This window comes from Sceloporus undulatus, chromosome 2, assembly GCF_019175285.1.
Source record: "Sceloporus undulatus isolate JIND9_A2432 ecotype Alabama chromosome 2, SceUnd_v1.1, whole genome shotgun sequence".
Classification (NCBI taxonomy): Eukaryota; Metazoa; Chordata; class Lepidosauria; order Squamata; family Phrynosomatidae; genus Sceloporus; species Sceloporus undulatus.
Window position 1 is genome coordinate 29,781,666 of NC_056523.1, and position 14,978 is coordinate 29,796,643.

The 14,978-nt window shown below is 41.1% G+C and overlaps 1 protein-coding gene across 1 annotated transcript in view; it reads left to right on the plus strand.

The window, feature by feature from the left end:
* SNTN (sentan, cilia apical structure protein) overlaps positions 1–1,959 on the plus strand; it is a 5,775-nt gene extending 3,816 nt beyond the window's left edge. Inside the window, exon 4 of the mRNA XM_042448135.1 lies at positions 1,709–1,959. Within this exon, the coding sequence (XP_042304069.1) occupies positions 1,709–1,867 (159 nt within the window). The 3' untranslated portion in view covers positions 1,868–1,959. The remainder of the gene's footprint in view (positions 1–1,708) is intronic.
* The last annotated feature ends 13,019 nt before the right edge of the window (positions 1,960–14,978 follow it).

Sequence of the window (14,978 nt, forward strand, 5' to 3'; positions counted from 1 at the left end):
TCTAAAAAGAAAACCTTGATTTAGTCATTATATAAGGGACACAATTTTACTACACCACTGTATATAATGGGACTTGAGCATTCACAGATCTTGGTATCCATTCATGGGAGGGGGTTTGTTCTGGAACCAAAACCCCAGTGGAAATCAAGGACCCACTATACTACTATTTAAAGAGTAAGTCCAACTGAAAAGAAAGCGTAGCCTGAGTTTAGATACATTTACATGCATTTTTACTTATTTCTAAGGAGGTATCAGTACCTTCCTTGTGTAACATTTACCTTCACCATCAACAATACCTGTTCTCAAAGGCCACTGCCAAACATCAGAATGTGCCCCTCAGCCATTTGATGGCTGGAGAGTGAGCACCTTGAAAACTGCAGCAAAGAGAGAGAATTGATCTTCTCCTGGGATTCCAGAAACTCAACTAGAGATGCCTTCTGGAAAACGTGGCTTCTTGATCTTAACAATTATAAAATATATGGATGTAGTTTTAGTTTAGGTTAATCTGTCCTTTCCACAGATAGTGAATGATGATGACACCAAGGCTCATTTAAATACAATATATAACTAAACAAATGAAACCATTTAAACACACAGGCTAAAAGACATAAACATAGGACTGAGACAATCATTACACATTAAAATCATCCAAACATATAATTAAAAATATACCAATTTCAAATGTATATGTGAAGTTGAAGGCTTTCAGGCTGACATCCATAGTTTTTTGTGGGTTTTTCATGCTATGTGGCCAAGTTCTAAAAGTGTTTGCTCCTGATGTTTCGCCAGCATCTGTGGCTGACATCTTCTCTGGCGAAACGTCAGGAATAAATTCTTCTAGAATATGGCTACATAGCCCAAAAAACCCACAAAAACTTCAGATTTATAGCTTAAAATCACCTGGTTAGGCCTGCTGGAAGAGATCTTTAATACTGTTTTAAATTCAGACAGCATGTTTAGCTGTCGAATCTCTCCCAGAAGGTCTAGGGGTGACTGATGAAAAGGTCCTCTGGGTGACAGAGAACCTGATTTATTCCTCTTCTTATTGATTGTTCTTTGTTTTTATGTTAATATACTCTATGCTGCTTTCTGGGGTTCATATAGATGGTTTAAATAAATAAACTATAAATAAAGCCACTATGGTTACTACCTTTAGAAGAAAGCCAGGTTTCTCAACATCACAGTTTGAAGTTTGTTTAATATCTTGGCCTGTTCTGAAGCATGCAAGTACAGTTTTGCAGGTTGAATGAAACAGCTTCCTGGTTTAATTATGGCCCAAGTGAGAAAGCTAAGTGGAAAGACAAAAAGCTTGGAGGACTTTCATACTGCAGAATTATAGCACTATTATTCCACTCTGAACTTCTATGGCTGCATCCTGTGGAATCCTAGGGTTTGTAATTTGGTGAGGCACTAACGCTCTCTGGCTGAGAACTTTAAATATCCCTGTCCAAATTGCAAATCCTAGGAATCCATGGGATGGAACCATGGTTGTTAAAGTGGAATCATAGAACTATAATTGTGCAGCAATGTGCTTATAACTCATCATATTAAACTAAGATGTTATAGAACAAGATCAGAACCTTTTCTCTTAAATGAGCACATTATAGAATTTTTCTGAAAGTTCTGTTGTTATAATACATTCCTTAGCAATAATGATGAAAGTCACTTTTACTTTTTTTGCCATAAAACAATTCACATTATTTTACAGGGTCAGGAAACCAAACCAAAATATCAGGAAATAATTTCTGCTCTTGATGAGAACAAGGAAGACCAAATATGCTTTGAAGATTTCATGGTTCAGCTGCTTAGTCTCGCCCTGATGTCTGACCTCCGTCAAGAGATCCGAAATGTGCGAAAAACTAAGTGATTAAGAATGTTTAATAGAATGCATAAACTAAGCAATGGGGAAAAGAGAAGATAATCGTAGAAGAAGATAATAAAGAACTACAACTAAAGATAGATCACTGGTATCCTTGATATACTGTATATACTCATGTATAAGTCTAGAAATTTTAGGTTTTGTTTGTTTTATGGCAAACGCAAAGTCATTCCTGCCAGAATTTCCCCTTCCTTCATCACTTACATCCTTGGTTACATGCCCCCTAAGTTTTACCCTTGACATATCCACAGGTCATAGCAAAATATTTAATTTTGACTCCTTGACTTGTACATTATGTCAATTTATAGTTGAGTATATATGGTAATCTAAGATTAGTGCATTATCAGAAGGTTGCAGGAGAAAAGTTAGAATTGATCACTGATTTTAGATTTACAATCCAAATATGAAGGTTCAGATGTGAAATGAGTAGTCCAAACTTGTGCTTACTCTCCAGTAAATATAAACTGGATTGCCTATGACTTTATCTGAGAGAAAGCTTCTTTAAATGCAGTGGGATTTACATATTTATAAATATGCACAAACTGGACTGAAAAAGATAAATTTTGCCATGACAAAAATCAGATGGTAATCCTAATCCAGAGAAATAAAGCCACTGTGTGGAGTGAGTATCATGAGAGGGAGGTGTGTGTGTGTGTGTGTGTGTGTGTGTGTGTGTGTGTGTGTGTTAATCCCAGGAACTTTATAGCAAAGGTGTCCCTCTAGATGTGTATTTCTCCAGATGTTGGATTACCCTGGTTGACCGCCCAGGGTGGTGATGCAGTAACATCATTATTACAATTTATAATCAATGCATCCTTCAGGGAGGGGAAATTTCCATCGAGTTTGAAATTAGCAATTGTCAAACCTTTACTTAAGAAACCCTCCCTGGACCCCCTGGTGAGAAATAATTATAGACCAGTCTCCTTGTTGCCATTCTTAGGTAAGGTGATTGAGAGAGCGGTCGCCTTCCAACTCCAAGCAGTCTTGGATGAAACCGATTATCTGGACCCATTTCAAACCGGCTTTAGAGCAGGATACGGAGTTGAGTCTGCCATGGCCGCCTTAGTCGATGATCTCCATCTGGGCATCGACCAGGGAAGTGTGACCCTGTTGGTGCTCTTGGACATCTCAGCGGCTTTCGATACCATCGACCACGGTATCCTTCTGGAACGCCTGAGGGAGTTGGGTATCGGGGGCACTGCGCTCCAGTGGTTCCGGTCCTACCTCTCGGGCAGATTCCAGATGGTGCAGTTGGGGGACATTTGCTCCTCTAAGAGGGAACTTACATCTGGTGTCCCTCAGGGAGCTATTTTGTCCCCCACTTTGTTTAACATTTACATGAAACCGCTGGGAGAGATCATCCAGAGACACAGGGCATGGTGTTATCAGTACGCTGATGACACCCAAATATGTTTCTCTGTGTCGCCGACTGACGTAGTGACTAAAGATGGCATCTCTCCTCTGAATGCCTGCCTGGAGTCGTTAATGGGCTGGATGAGGGAAAACAAACTCAGATTGAATCCAGAGAAAACGGAAGTACTGGTGATAGGTTCCCCATGCCCAGGGAAGGAAATTTATCCACCTGTCCTGGACAGGGTCACACTTCCCCTAAAGGACAAAGTTCGCAGTTTAGGAGTACTTCTGGATTCATCCCTACAGTTCACATCTCAAGTAGATGTGACGGCCAGAAGTGCTTGCTATCAGCTTCGGTTGATACGCCAACTGCGACCCTACCTGGGCCAAAGGGACCTTGAAACAGTGGTACATGCTCTGGTAACCTCTTGCCTAGTTTTCTGTAATGCACTCTACATGGGGCTATCCTTGTACCAAGTCCAGAAGCTTCAGTTAGTAGAAAATATGGCAGCCAGACTGGTCACCGGTGCATCTAGGTTTGACCATATAACACCTAAGCTGAAAGCTCTGCACTGGCTGCCTATTCGCTTCCAGGCACAATACAAGGTGTTGGTTATCACCTATAAAGCCCTACATGGCTGGGGCCCAAGTTACTTGAGGGACCGCATCTCCCCCTACGAGCCGCCCCGCACACTCAGAACATCCAGGAAGAACTTATTGGAAACTCCATCGTCCAAATACGTCTTCTCTTCCCAAAGGGCCTTTACAATAATGGCCCCGTGGATCTGAAACAGCCTTCTGGAGGAGCTCCGTCTCAAGACCTCCTTGGAAACATTTAAAAAGAGACTGAAAACCGTACTCTTTTGCCAAGCGTTCCCCCCTCCCCACGAGGAGTGATGTCTGCATGACCAATATGCCTGCCGACAATGATATTCTGTCTTACCCCTGGATGTTGGATGCTGTTGGATTGTTGTATTTTACTAATGTTTGTATAGATGTACCATTTTGTGTTTTATAGTGTATTGTATTGCATTGTATGTATTGATTTTAGTAGTCTGTAACCCCGCTTCGATCCTTTGGGAGAGGCGGGGAAACACAAATAAATTATTATTATTATTATTATTATTATTATTATTATTATTATTATTATTATTATACAGCTCCTAAAATCCCTCACCACTGGCTATGATAGCTAAGGAAGATAAGAGTTCCACAACATCTGGAAGGACTCCTTGCCAATTCGTGTTTGAGGGGAATAAATATTCCCACCTACACTGAGAATAGATGGCATGGAAATATGCATCTTAAACCATATAATGTGGGGCAATGTGGAAGGTATTAGACAGTGTTCACCTAAACTGCCATCAAATAGCATCTGAATCTCTATGTAGATTAGGATACATGCCAATAGTGCCTTCCCTACAGACAATCAGAAATGTGGTGTGTGAATCCCTTCTCCATAGCCTGTACAGAACTCTGGGTGGGTAAGTATATGGGTTAGTCTTGAAAAATTTGTAGTACTGAAGTAAATTAGCTCAGTCGCCTTGGTACCTACAGTGACAGTAACAAACAAACTTTGTTAAGTGACTATTATTATTAAGAGCTTGGGATACTGCAGTTAAGTACTGGCTTACTGAAAAATTGATTGGTTGTTTAGAGATGATTTGCGTTTACTGTTCCAAATTCAGTCTGACAGTAGTATTTATATCTGTAAATGCAGGTACACTCTGTTCAAATTTTAATGCAGTATCTATCATTAATAATAATAATAAACAAATGCAAGAAAGTTCGTGTATTTAATGAGAAATGTGAAAGTACAAAGCACTGAAAAGTACTGAATTCACTTATTATATCACCTAGTGCACTTTCAGTCATCCTGACACTGGTCCATCTTGGCTTCCTCTTGGCTACTTGGAGACCTGCTATGAACCAATTTTGTGACAGCTGGAATCCTTCCCGTCTGATATCCTGAAAAATAGTAGAGAAACATTCATTTTCTACCTGTATGATATTCATTCAAATGTCAGGTTTTAGAGTTGACAGCTCCAAAGCAGCCTTAAGCCACTGTCTCTCTTTAAGGCTATAGTCCACGGTACATTTAATTGGCAGAAAAGCCCACTGATCACCGTGGGACTTCTGAATAAAAATAGATGAGATAATGTTGTGAGGCTACAAAACTACTTACACATACCCTCCAACATTTCAGAGATGAAAACCAGGACACATATGGCTAAACAACCTCAAGGAATGGCCAGGCAAGAAAAGGGCAAAAGTTCTTAATGACCAAGAACACCCCGAAAGTACTCTTTTAAGCAAAAGAAACAAACAGACAAATATTGGAATGTATGGAGTGAGTCTAGGAAAGCCTGGAAAATGCCCCAAATCAATGCATACTATAATCTTGAGTCTATCTGGGCACACGTGCAACATAATTAACAGTAAATATAATATTGCATAGCTTGATGTCTTGAGTGATGGATTATGACTCTGGTGACCAAGATTTAATTCCCTGCTCGGCCATTGAAATCCACTGAATGACTTTGGGTAACATCTAGGCTTCAAGCTTGTGCACCTTTAACTAGAAGTAAGTCCCATTACATTGTTAATGCGAAGGGAACATTGATCTCGAGAAAAATAAATCTCTCTCAAAGTAAATACTGAATAAAGATTTACTGATGATGGACCTCTACAAGGTACAGTTTCTTTCCTAAGATACTATGCATCCTTGGCATGTACACCAACACAGGATTAGTAAATCAAAGGGGATTTGGGTGAAGGGGAGTGGAGAGAAGAAAACTAGTAGAACTAGTAGATTTGTACAAGTCTTGAAAACTAGCACCAATCAGGACTGAAAGGAGGAGAACAAATATTTTCATATCAGGAATGTTTGTCTGTAATATTGGACCTTTTTCTTTACTCAGTGAAGGTAATGAAAGAGGATGAACCTCTGAGTGGCTGCAGTCACCCATATTATGATTCTAATGCAGAGATGGGCAGCTGTGTTGAGGCCAGAGGTCACATTCTAGGTTTTAGAAATGTGGTGAGGTCAGGACCACACACACACAGAGTGGTGTACACTCAATTGGGTTTATTTACTTCCCCAAATAATAATAATAATTAGTTTTATCCCACCTCTCTCATTTGGATTGAGATATCAGTTAATTTCCTCAATTAATTTTATGTGAATCTGAACATTAAATTCCTGTAAATAAATCAAACAACAGTACATGGCTAATGGCTTGTAAATAACCTTTGTTTTCTATTACCAAAGAAGATGGGAGGAGAGATTTTGCTGAGGCTCTGTCCCCCCAATCACTGAAAACTAAGAAGAGAAGAGAAGAACAAGATTTCAATTACTGCCATGCCCACATCTCTCACTGCAAAAGGAAATGGGTTGAGAAGGTTTTCTGGAGTTTCTGTCCCCAAAGACCTAATAGTCAGGAAAAGAGCATGATCTCAATCATTTCCTCATCTCTCTGTGATCTTGTCCAAGGTCACCCAATAGTTTCATGGATAACCCTGGCCTCCCAGGTCATTAACCAACTCTTAAACCACTGTGCCACATAGTGCGGTACACATGTGTATAGGTGCATAAGCCACATGTAAGTGTGGCTTATGTGCACATATATCTCTTTTTGGATGGGGTACAGGGTTGCCAGTACAGGATCAGCAATGATGCTGAAGCTGCTCTGATCTACAAGGAGAAGGAAAAGAAGGGTGACTCACCCAACTGTGAGCATATCCTCATTTGTTCCCCACTTTTAGCTGAAACAGCTCCTGCTGCTGCATCATCATCAGATTGGTTTCTCCTTCCTCTGCACCTGACCAGTAAATAACAGCTGCTGCAGACGAAGAAGAAGCAGGAGCCTCTTCTAGGGTCTGACAGCTCACCTAGGGCAGCCAGAAAATGGGAAACTGTGTGGGCAGAGTGTAAGGCTTCACCATCTTGTTGTAAAATCTTGGCTGTGTTCACTCTTGCCTTACATGGTTGTTTTGAGGATGAGGTGCTTGAGGAACAGAACCATTTCTGCTTACCTATGATCCTTGGAAGATATTACTTTTTCTGGACTATATATTCCTGAGTCTCCAGCCAGCCTGGCCACAGGAGGCAGAGCACATGCCTCCTTGACTGGGCCTTGGAAAGAAGCCTTTTAAAAACATGGGCTTCATCTCTTGGCGGAAACCTTAATCATCATGCAAATATAGTTGAGTTGTGATCTCCATCATTGTGCTCCACTTCCTTTTTAGATCTTAATTAACCTTGAAATCTTTGCTTGCTAAACCTTGTGGGTGCAGATGAATATTCAGGAGTCAAGCAGGGTTTTCTCTAGTGAGTCTCCACATCTGGTGTGCCGCATTCTCAGCTGTTTTATTTCAAAAATTCTGCATTTATTATACCCCACTTTTCTTCCAAGCTTAGCCCCCACTGCCCTCTGCCTGCCTTTCTGCTGTACTTTTATTTCCTCTTCTAGGATGAAAATTCAGTCCACTTTGATATAGCAGTTGAGACAAGAAGGTCACGAAAGAAACAATGTCTCCAGAGCTGCAGTAGCTGCATTTCCTTTCATTGGCCTGTTACAGACAGCCCAAATAAAGCTGCTTTGAGTCACAGTGGAGGTATGGTGTTTCAATGATGCATGCATCCTAAGAGTTCAGAAGTTGCACCAAAGCCACGCTCCAGCCCTAAGGACTGGAGCGTGGCTTTGGTGTGGCTTCTGGACTCTTCGGACGCATGCATCATTGAAACACCATACCTCCACTGTGACTCGAAGCAGCTTTATTTTGGCTGTCTGTAACAGGCCATTGTGTCTCAGTGAAGTGGGAGTTGTGCTGCTCTCCAGATGTTACTGAATTGGAGTTCCCAGCATTTCTCACCACTGACTATGTAAGCTTGGGCTGATGGGAGTTGCAGACCAACTACATCTGAAGACCCCTACATTCATTCCCCTGTCTGAAAAAGAAGGGTGTAGTCTTTAACAACCCTGTGAGAGCTTTGGACAGAAAGGGTTTCTGGGTATCGGCAAGCTTTTAGAGGAAAATGTGCAAAAATTAATGGAAAACTTAAGCCTCCACCCCACACCACCCCCATCTTCCATGCTAAAAATATTTTTAGCCCTCCATCTTTGTAAAAAGGGGGGGGGGAGCTTTTTAAAGAAAGAGTTGGGAAAAAAAAATCCCATAAAAGGCTATGAACGTGTCATTGCCACTCCACAGCTTCCAACCCCTTCCTTTTCTCTCACTTGCTTGAAAAGAGGTGGGTGGGTGGTCTTGGCACTTTGTCATGCACTTATTTTCTTCAAGTAGGAAGAAAGAGAAATGGAGGAAATGGCCCCTTCAGTTGCAACCTTTAGTGCGAATGAAAGAGGAAATATATGGCTTCAAGGGACATATTTAGCTGTGAGCTGACAGGAGAGGCATTGTGCTGTGGCAACCTGTACTTCTCATCAGTTCATTGCATCCAAAGCCTAATGACCTACCCTTCCCAAAAGAGTAATGCTCAGATTTATTTGATTGTGTTGCCCTGTATTTTTATCCTGACCTTCTTCCAGGAAGTTTACGATGATATATACCAGCACTTCTTCTTTAAAAAAAAAAAAACCAGCACAACAATCCTGCAAGAAGAAATGGTGACTGGAATAATGGCACAATGTATTTCATGGCTAGGGTTGCCAGTTCAGGGTCACCCCAGGCCTTGAGATTTCTGGGCCAAAATCTGAGATCTAGGTACAGCCCCTGGTCATGCCATTCAGGGGTTATTCAAATGGTGAATTTAATCCTGGTAGAATGTGGGTTGAATTTTTCTTGTTTACATGCATTTCAAAGGAACCCAAGTAATTTTTAGTTTTTTGTGGTTTTTTCGGGCTATGTGGCTATGTTCTAGAAGAGTTTATTCCTGATGTTTCACAAGCATCTGTGGCTAGCATCTTCAGAACCTAAGTTTGGGGACAGGGGCTGCCAAAAAACCCCACTTAACCCAGGGTAATCCTCAGAGTTTTCCTAAAAGACTCACATTGGCTATTTGGCAGTTGTTGTTTTAAAAAAAGAGAACAATCCAACCATGGATCCAACCATGAGTCCGTCTTGACCTCCCTCTTCCTTTTTTTCGCACCAAGAGTTGGATTCCTTTTAAAATCTTCTTCCTTTATCAATTTTCAAATCTATGAATGATAGATAATCTGGAGAAATACACACACCCAAGAGTTGGGTTCCTGTTGAAATGCCATTCATTTAGGAACAGCAACATGAAATGTTATGAGAGGTTTGTGAGTTTAACTGTGAGGAGCGTTCTCTCCAAATTTGAGATATTTTTGAGATATTGAGAGCGGGAGCAATGGTATATTTTTTCAAGGGAAATGATTAATAATAATAATAATAATAATAATAATAATAATAATAATAATAAAATTTATTTATATCCTGCCCCTTTGAGGTCAATCGGGGCAGCTAACAGCAATAAAATACAATACATTATACATCAAAATTCCCTCCCCCCCCTTAAAAAATTATTAAATCAATTATAATTAAAACCAACAGATTAAACAACATTAACACATACACATTACAAGACAAAAACAAGACAAGTAAAACAAAACAAAACAAAACAATAAACTACGGTGGCATTTCCAGGGAGGATAAGAAGAGAGTTCCTGAGGCCGGGGTTATCTATCCCGGAAAGGCCTGCCGGAAGAGATCCGTCTTGACAGCCTTTTTAAAGCTGTCTAAAGATGTCAATTGACGGATCTCATCCAGCAGGTTGTTCCATAATCTAGGGACGACAACAGAAAAAGCCCTCTGGGAGGTAGCCGAAAGCCTAGATCTTTGAGGCTGCAGCAAATTCCTCCCAGAGGACCAGAGTGTGCGGGGAGGATTATATGGGAGGAGGCGGTCCCTGAGATAGTTTGGACCCAAGCCATTTAGGGCTTTAAAGGTGATAGCCTACAACTTGTACTGGGCCTGGAAACTAATAGGCAGCCAGTGGAGGGACTTTAATTCTGGAGTAATATGGTCCCTCCTAGATGTTCCTGACACTACTCTGGCCGCCATGTTCTGCCCTAATTGCAGTTTCCGAATCAAACACAAGGGTAGCCCCATGTAGAGCGCATTACAGAAATCTAGACGTGAGGTTACCAGCGCATGTACAACAGTCTCGAGATCCCTTACTTCCAGAAAAGTGCGCAGTTGGCATATCAGCCGAAACTGATAACAGGCGCTCTTGACTGTCGCATTTACCTGATTTGTCATCAGGAGCGACGAGTCAAGGAGCACCCCCAGACTGCAAACACAGTCACTAGAGGAGAGTGTGACCCCATCCAGGACTGGAGGTTGCAACCCAATTCTTGGTTTCGGGGCCGCTACTGTGAGCACCTCTGTCTTTTCCGGATTCAGTTTCAATCTGTTTTCCCTCATCCAGCCCATTACTGCTTGGAGACATTCATTGAGAGAGGATATGCCATTAGAATTCAAGGCCGATGAATGAGACACGGAAAAATAGATCTAGGTGTCATCAGCGTACTGATAACACCCAGCTCGATAACTCCGAATAATCTCACCCAGTGGCTTCATATATATGTTGAATAACATCGGGGACAGAATAGCACCCTGTGGAACCCCACAGGTGAGCTCCCTTTTACTGGAGCAGCTGTCCCTGAGCAGCACCCTCTGGGATCTGCCCGAGAGGAAGGACCAGAACCACTGCAATGCAATGCCTCCGATACCTAACCCCCTCAGGCGGTCCAAGAGGATGCCGTGATCTATCGTGTCAAAAGCCGCTGAGAGGTCTAAAAGCACCAACAGGGTCACACTGCCCCTGTCGATGCACAGACGCAGATCGTTGGTCAAGGCAACCATGGCAGTCTCAACCGCAAAGCCTGTCCTGAAGCCAGTTTGAAATGGGTCTAGATAATCAGTTTCATCCAAGAGCAACTGCCCTCTCGATCACCTTGCTCAAAAATGGTAGTAAAGAGACTAGCCTGTAATTATTCATATCCAGGGGGTCAAGGGAAGGTTTTTTCAGAAGTGGCCTAACAGCCGCATCCTTCAAACAAGATGGAATATGTCCTTCCCTGAAGGACACATTAATGATATCCATAAGGAACTTCCTCAATGTTTCCCCCCCCCCCAGACGGCCAGCCATGATGGGTAAGGGTCGAGAGGGCAGATTGTTTCCCTCACCCTACCAAGGAGCTTGTCCACGTCATCAGTACTCATAGATTGCAGCTGATTCAGAATAACTTCATCGACAGAGTCGCTGGACACCTCGTCTATGGTTTCTGTTGAAATATTAGCGCCTAAGTCAGCTCTTATCTGAGAGATTTTATCTACAAAGAAGTTATTAAATGCCTCGCAGCAGGCCGTCGTTGGGTTAAGTAAAGGATTTGGCGCAGGGGATTAAAAGTTTAAAAAGTTGAATCTCAGTTCTTTATACAATAAACTTGTTCTCTATGATATTTTTGCAAATGAGAGTTGGATAGAAAGATATATTGTGTACATTACACACCTGTGCATTTTATATACATATATATATATATATATATATATATATATATATATATTCTGGGGGAAAAAGAAAAAGAAAAAGAACAATCGAAATTTCAGCTCCATTTTAAATCGATACAAATGGTAATATAAATGTCATCATGGTTAAATTGCCACTGAGAGATTTGGTCAGAGAAAATATAATAGGAACTTTGATTCGGTATTGCATCATCAAATCTCCCTGGATCTACTTGGCACAAAAACGCTAGTGTGAATGTGTCCAAAGGTTATATTTGATAAGGCCAACCTCTTCCTTAACTGCCAGGTGAAGAAGCAAAGGTTTACTGCAGAGGTACACAACCTTGTCAGTCCCCAAGGAATGCAGGTGATGCTGGCTGAGGAACCATAGGTGCCCCTACACTGTAGAAATAATGCAGTTTGACACCACATTAACTCCCTGGGATTTGTAGTTTTGTGAGGCACCAGCATGCTTTGGCAAAGGAGGCTAATGACCTAGTAAAGTTACAAATCCCAAAATAGAGTGGAGCTACAACACTTAAAGTGATGCCAGACTGCATTGTTTCTACAGTATAGATGCACCCTATGAACTACACACAGAGACAATTCTCTTACATCTTTGGGAATGAGTGGAGATCTCTCTCTCTCTTGATCTCTCTCTCCCCCTCTCCCCTCTCCAATAGTGGGAATGGAGAAAGCTCTTTGAGACAGAGAATGGGATACCATCCCTCCAGTGATCCTGACACAGATTTTTTTTTCTCCTGCTGTTGGCAAGAGCCAGTGAAGAGTGATCTGTATGAAATCAATGGGAAATCAGCAATGAGGGGGAATTTTGTGATGCTAGCAAGGTGATCATAGCACTGGGTGTTATGTACAACTACAGACAGTCTTCTTATGCCTCTTGCTTGCTAGATTGAGGAAACCCAAACAGCCTGACAGAAGTTTACAGGAAAATAAAAGTGGGATGGGCAGAAAACCATCTTTCAACCACCATGATCCCAGATAGTGACATGTGTGTTTCCATCTCGATGGCCTTTCATGGGGAGAGAGGATCTATTCCAGTCATGTTGATGGCCTCTCTGACCCTTCCCTTCTTGTCTGCTGTAGCCTATCATCTAGGAAATGATTCAAAATGATGATACAGCTTTCCCTAGAAAATTGACAGTTAACAGTGCAAAAGAGTACATGTTGAGAATATATCTCCTCCCACCTTAAAAAGGAGAAACTTTCTAGATCTGTGGCAAATGAACCTTGTGAAACGTTATCACTTGACAGAAATAAAGCTACATCACATATTAGAAGTTAGCAATTTCCTAGCAGTTAAAGGTAAGAACTGAAGACTAATCCATTCAGTAAAAGTTCAATTAGCAGTGGGTTTTTTTGGTGAGACTAGCATGGCTGAAAACAACCTAGCCTCCTGCATTCCTTGGACTTTGGGCTATGTTGGTGTCTACAGCTTTCTGTGTGGGCCATAGAGAGTTCTGCCTTAAGCAACTGCAAGTTCAGGCATGTGCTGACACTACAAAGGTATGCGATTTTTGTTTCCTTTCCCAACAAACCTGAAAGACAGCTCAAAGAGCAAATGACAAAAAGCAGGGGAAGCTGGTCTCTCTCCATCTTCAGCACTGGTTAAATCAATTGCAAACAAGTGTTGAGGCTAATGAACCTCATTGTAAAACTTGTATTTTACTGTACATGGTTTCAGTCCAGCTTTTTCAGGTCATTACCAAAGAGCACCATGGTGCTTGCAACAAATCTCACAAAACCCAAAGCAAACCATTCCCATAAAGAAATGGCTGTTGGTCAAAGATCAGGTAGAGCAGCAGCTGTCCAAATAAATTGATCTATGCCATATAATTAGTCTCCCCTCCCTCTTCCTAGAGAAGCAAAGTGGCAGGAATGCGTATATATTAGTACCTGGAAATCTACCAAGGAAATAATGTAGTGAGAAATGGCAGCTTTCCAAAAGAGGCTTGTAAATAGATCCATCCACTTTTAGAACATTTGCTACTTTTAGAACGCCAGCAGTAGAGAGAATAATATTATTGAACAATGTGGGAACAATTAAAGAATGTGGGGTCCCCATGTGCACCCTAGAATTCAACATTTTATATCAAATGTCTGGACCTTTGCATGATGTTAGTAAATTCTAATTCTTACTCTTATTAAACAATAAACAAGCTATCAGTAATAGAAATACAAATAATTTGGAGGTTCTATCACTGCTATTTTCTAGTTCAAAGGACAAGGAAGTTAAAAAAAAAAGGACAAGGGGAAAAAAAGAGATTCTGCCTCAACATTAGGAAGAACTTCTTGATGGTAAGAGCTGTTCAGCTACCTCTGATTGTGATGGAGTCTTCTTCTTTGGAGACCTTTAAACAGATGCTGGATGGCCACCTGTCAGGAATGCTTTGATGGTGTCTTTCTGAATGTCAGGGGGTTGGACTGGATGGCCCTTGGGGTCTTTTCCGTATTAAAATATTAAAGTCTTTTCTATGGTTCTATTATTTTTAAGTACAGTGTGTTGTATTTTTAGCTTGTATCCTTTCAGTTATGGTTTAAATCTATTGTTAATTGTTTAACCATGTGCCTTTCAAAAACAGAATTATGGTTTAATTTTTTTTAAAAAAAATTGTGAGTTTTTAACTAAACTTTTAAATTTTGTAATTCACTGTGGATCCCATGCTGGAAGAAAGGCAGGGTATAAATAAAATCAATACATAACTATAAACTGGCTGTGCTCTTTGTGGGATTCTGGGAGTATAATTCTTTCCAGGATCAGCCAGAAAGGTAGTGATGGGAACAACCAGTACTGGACAGTTTTGTGCAGTGCAAGCATAAATGTAGAAAGATTGCTTCCTATATAGGCATACCTTGTTTAACTAAACGTTTGACAAAGAAGCTCCTTTTTACAAAAATCTTTTACACCTGCCACGGCCCTAGCTTTTCCTCCTTGTCCTGGAATTTTTAAAGCAGATTTTTAGCTCTGAGAGAATGGTGTAAAGGAATGTTGGAGTAATACTTTCAGTATCAAACTTCAGCAGTGTGTCTGCAGTAAACTATGCAATAACATCTGAGCTAGGAAAGAATGGGATTCTACTGTATCTGGTCCTACTGTAGTTGTGTGAGTCTGACTACAACAGGCAAGGTGAGCAGCAGCTGCCTCCAGAATCCCTTACTGATCATGTGTGAACAGTAAAGTAGAAAGAAAAGGGGAAAGTGGATAAGACTATTTCACTAGCCCCACTAAGTA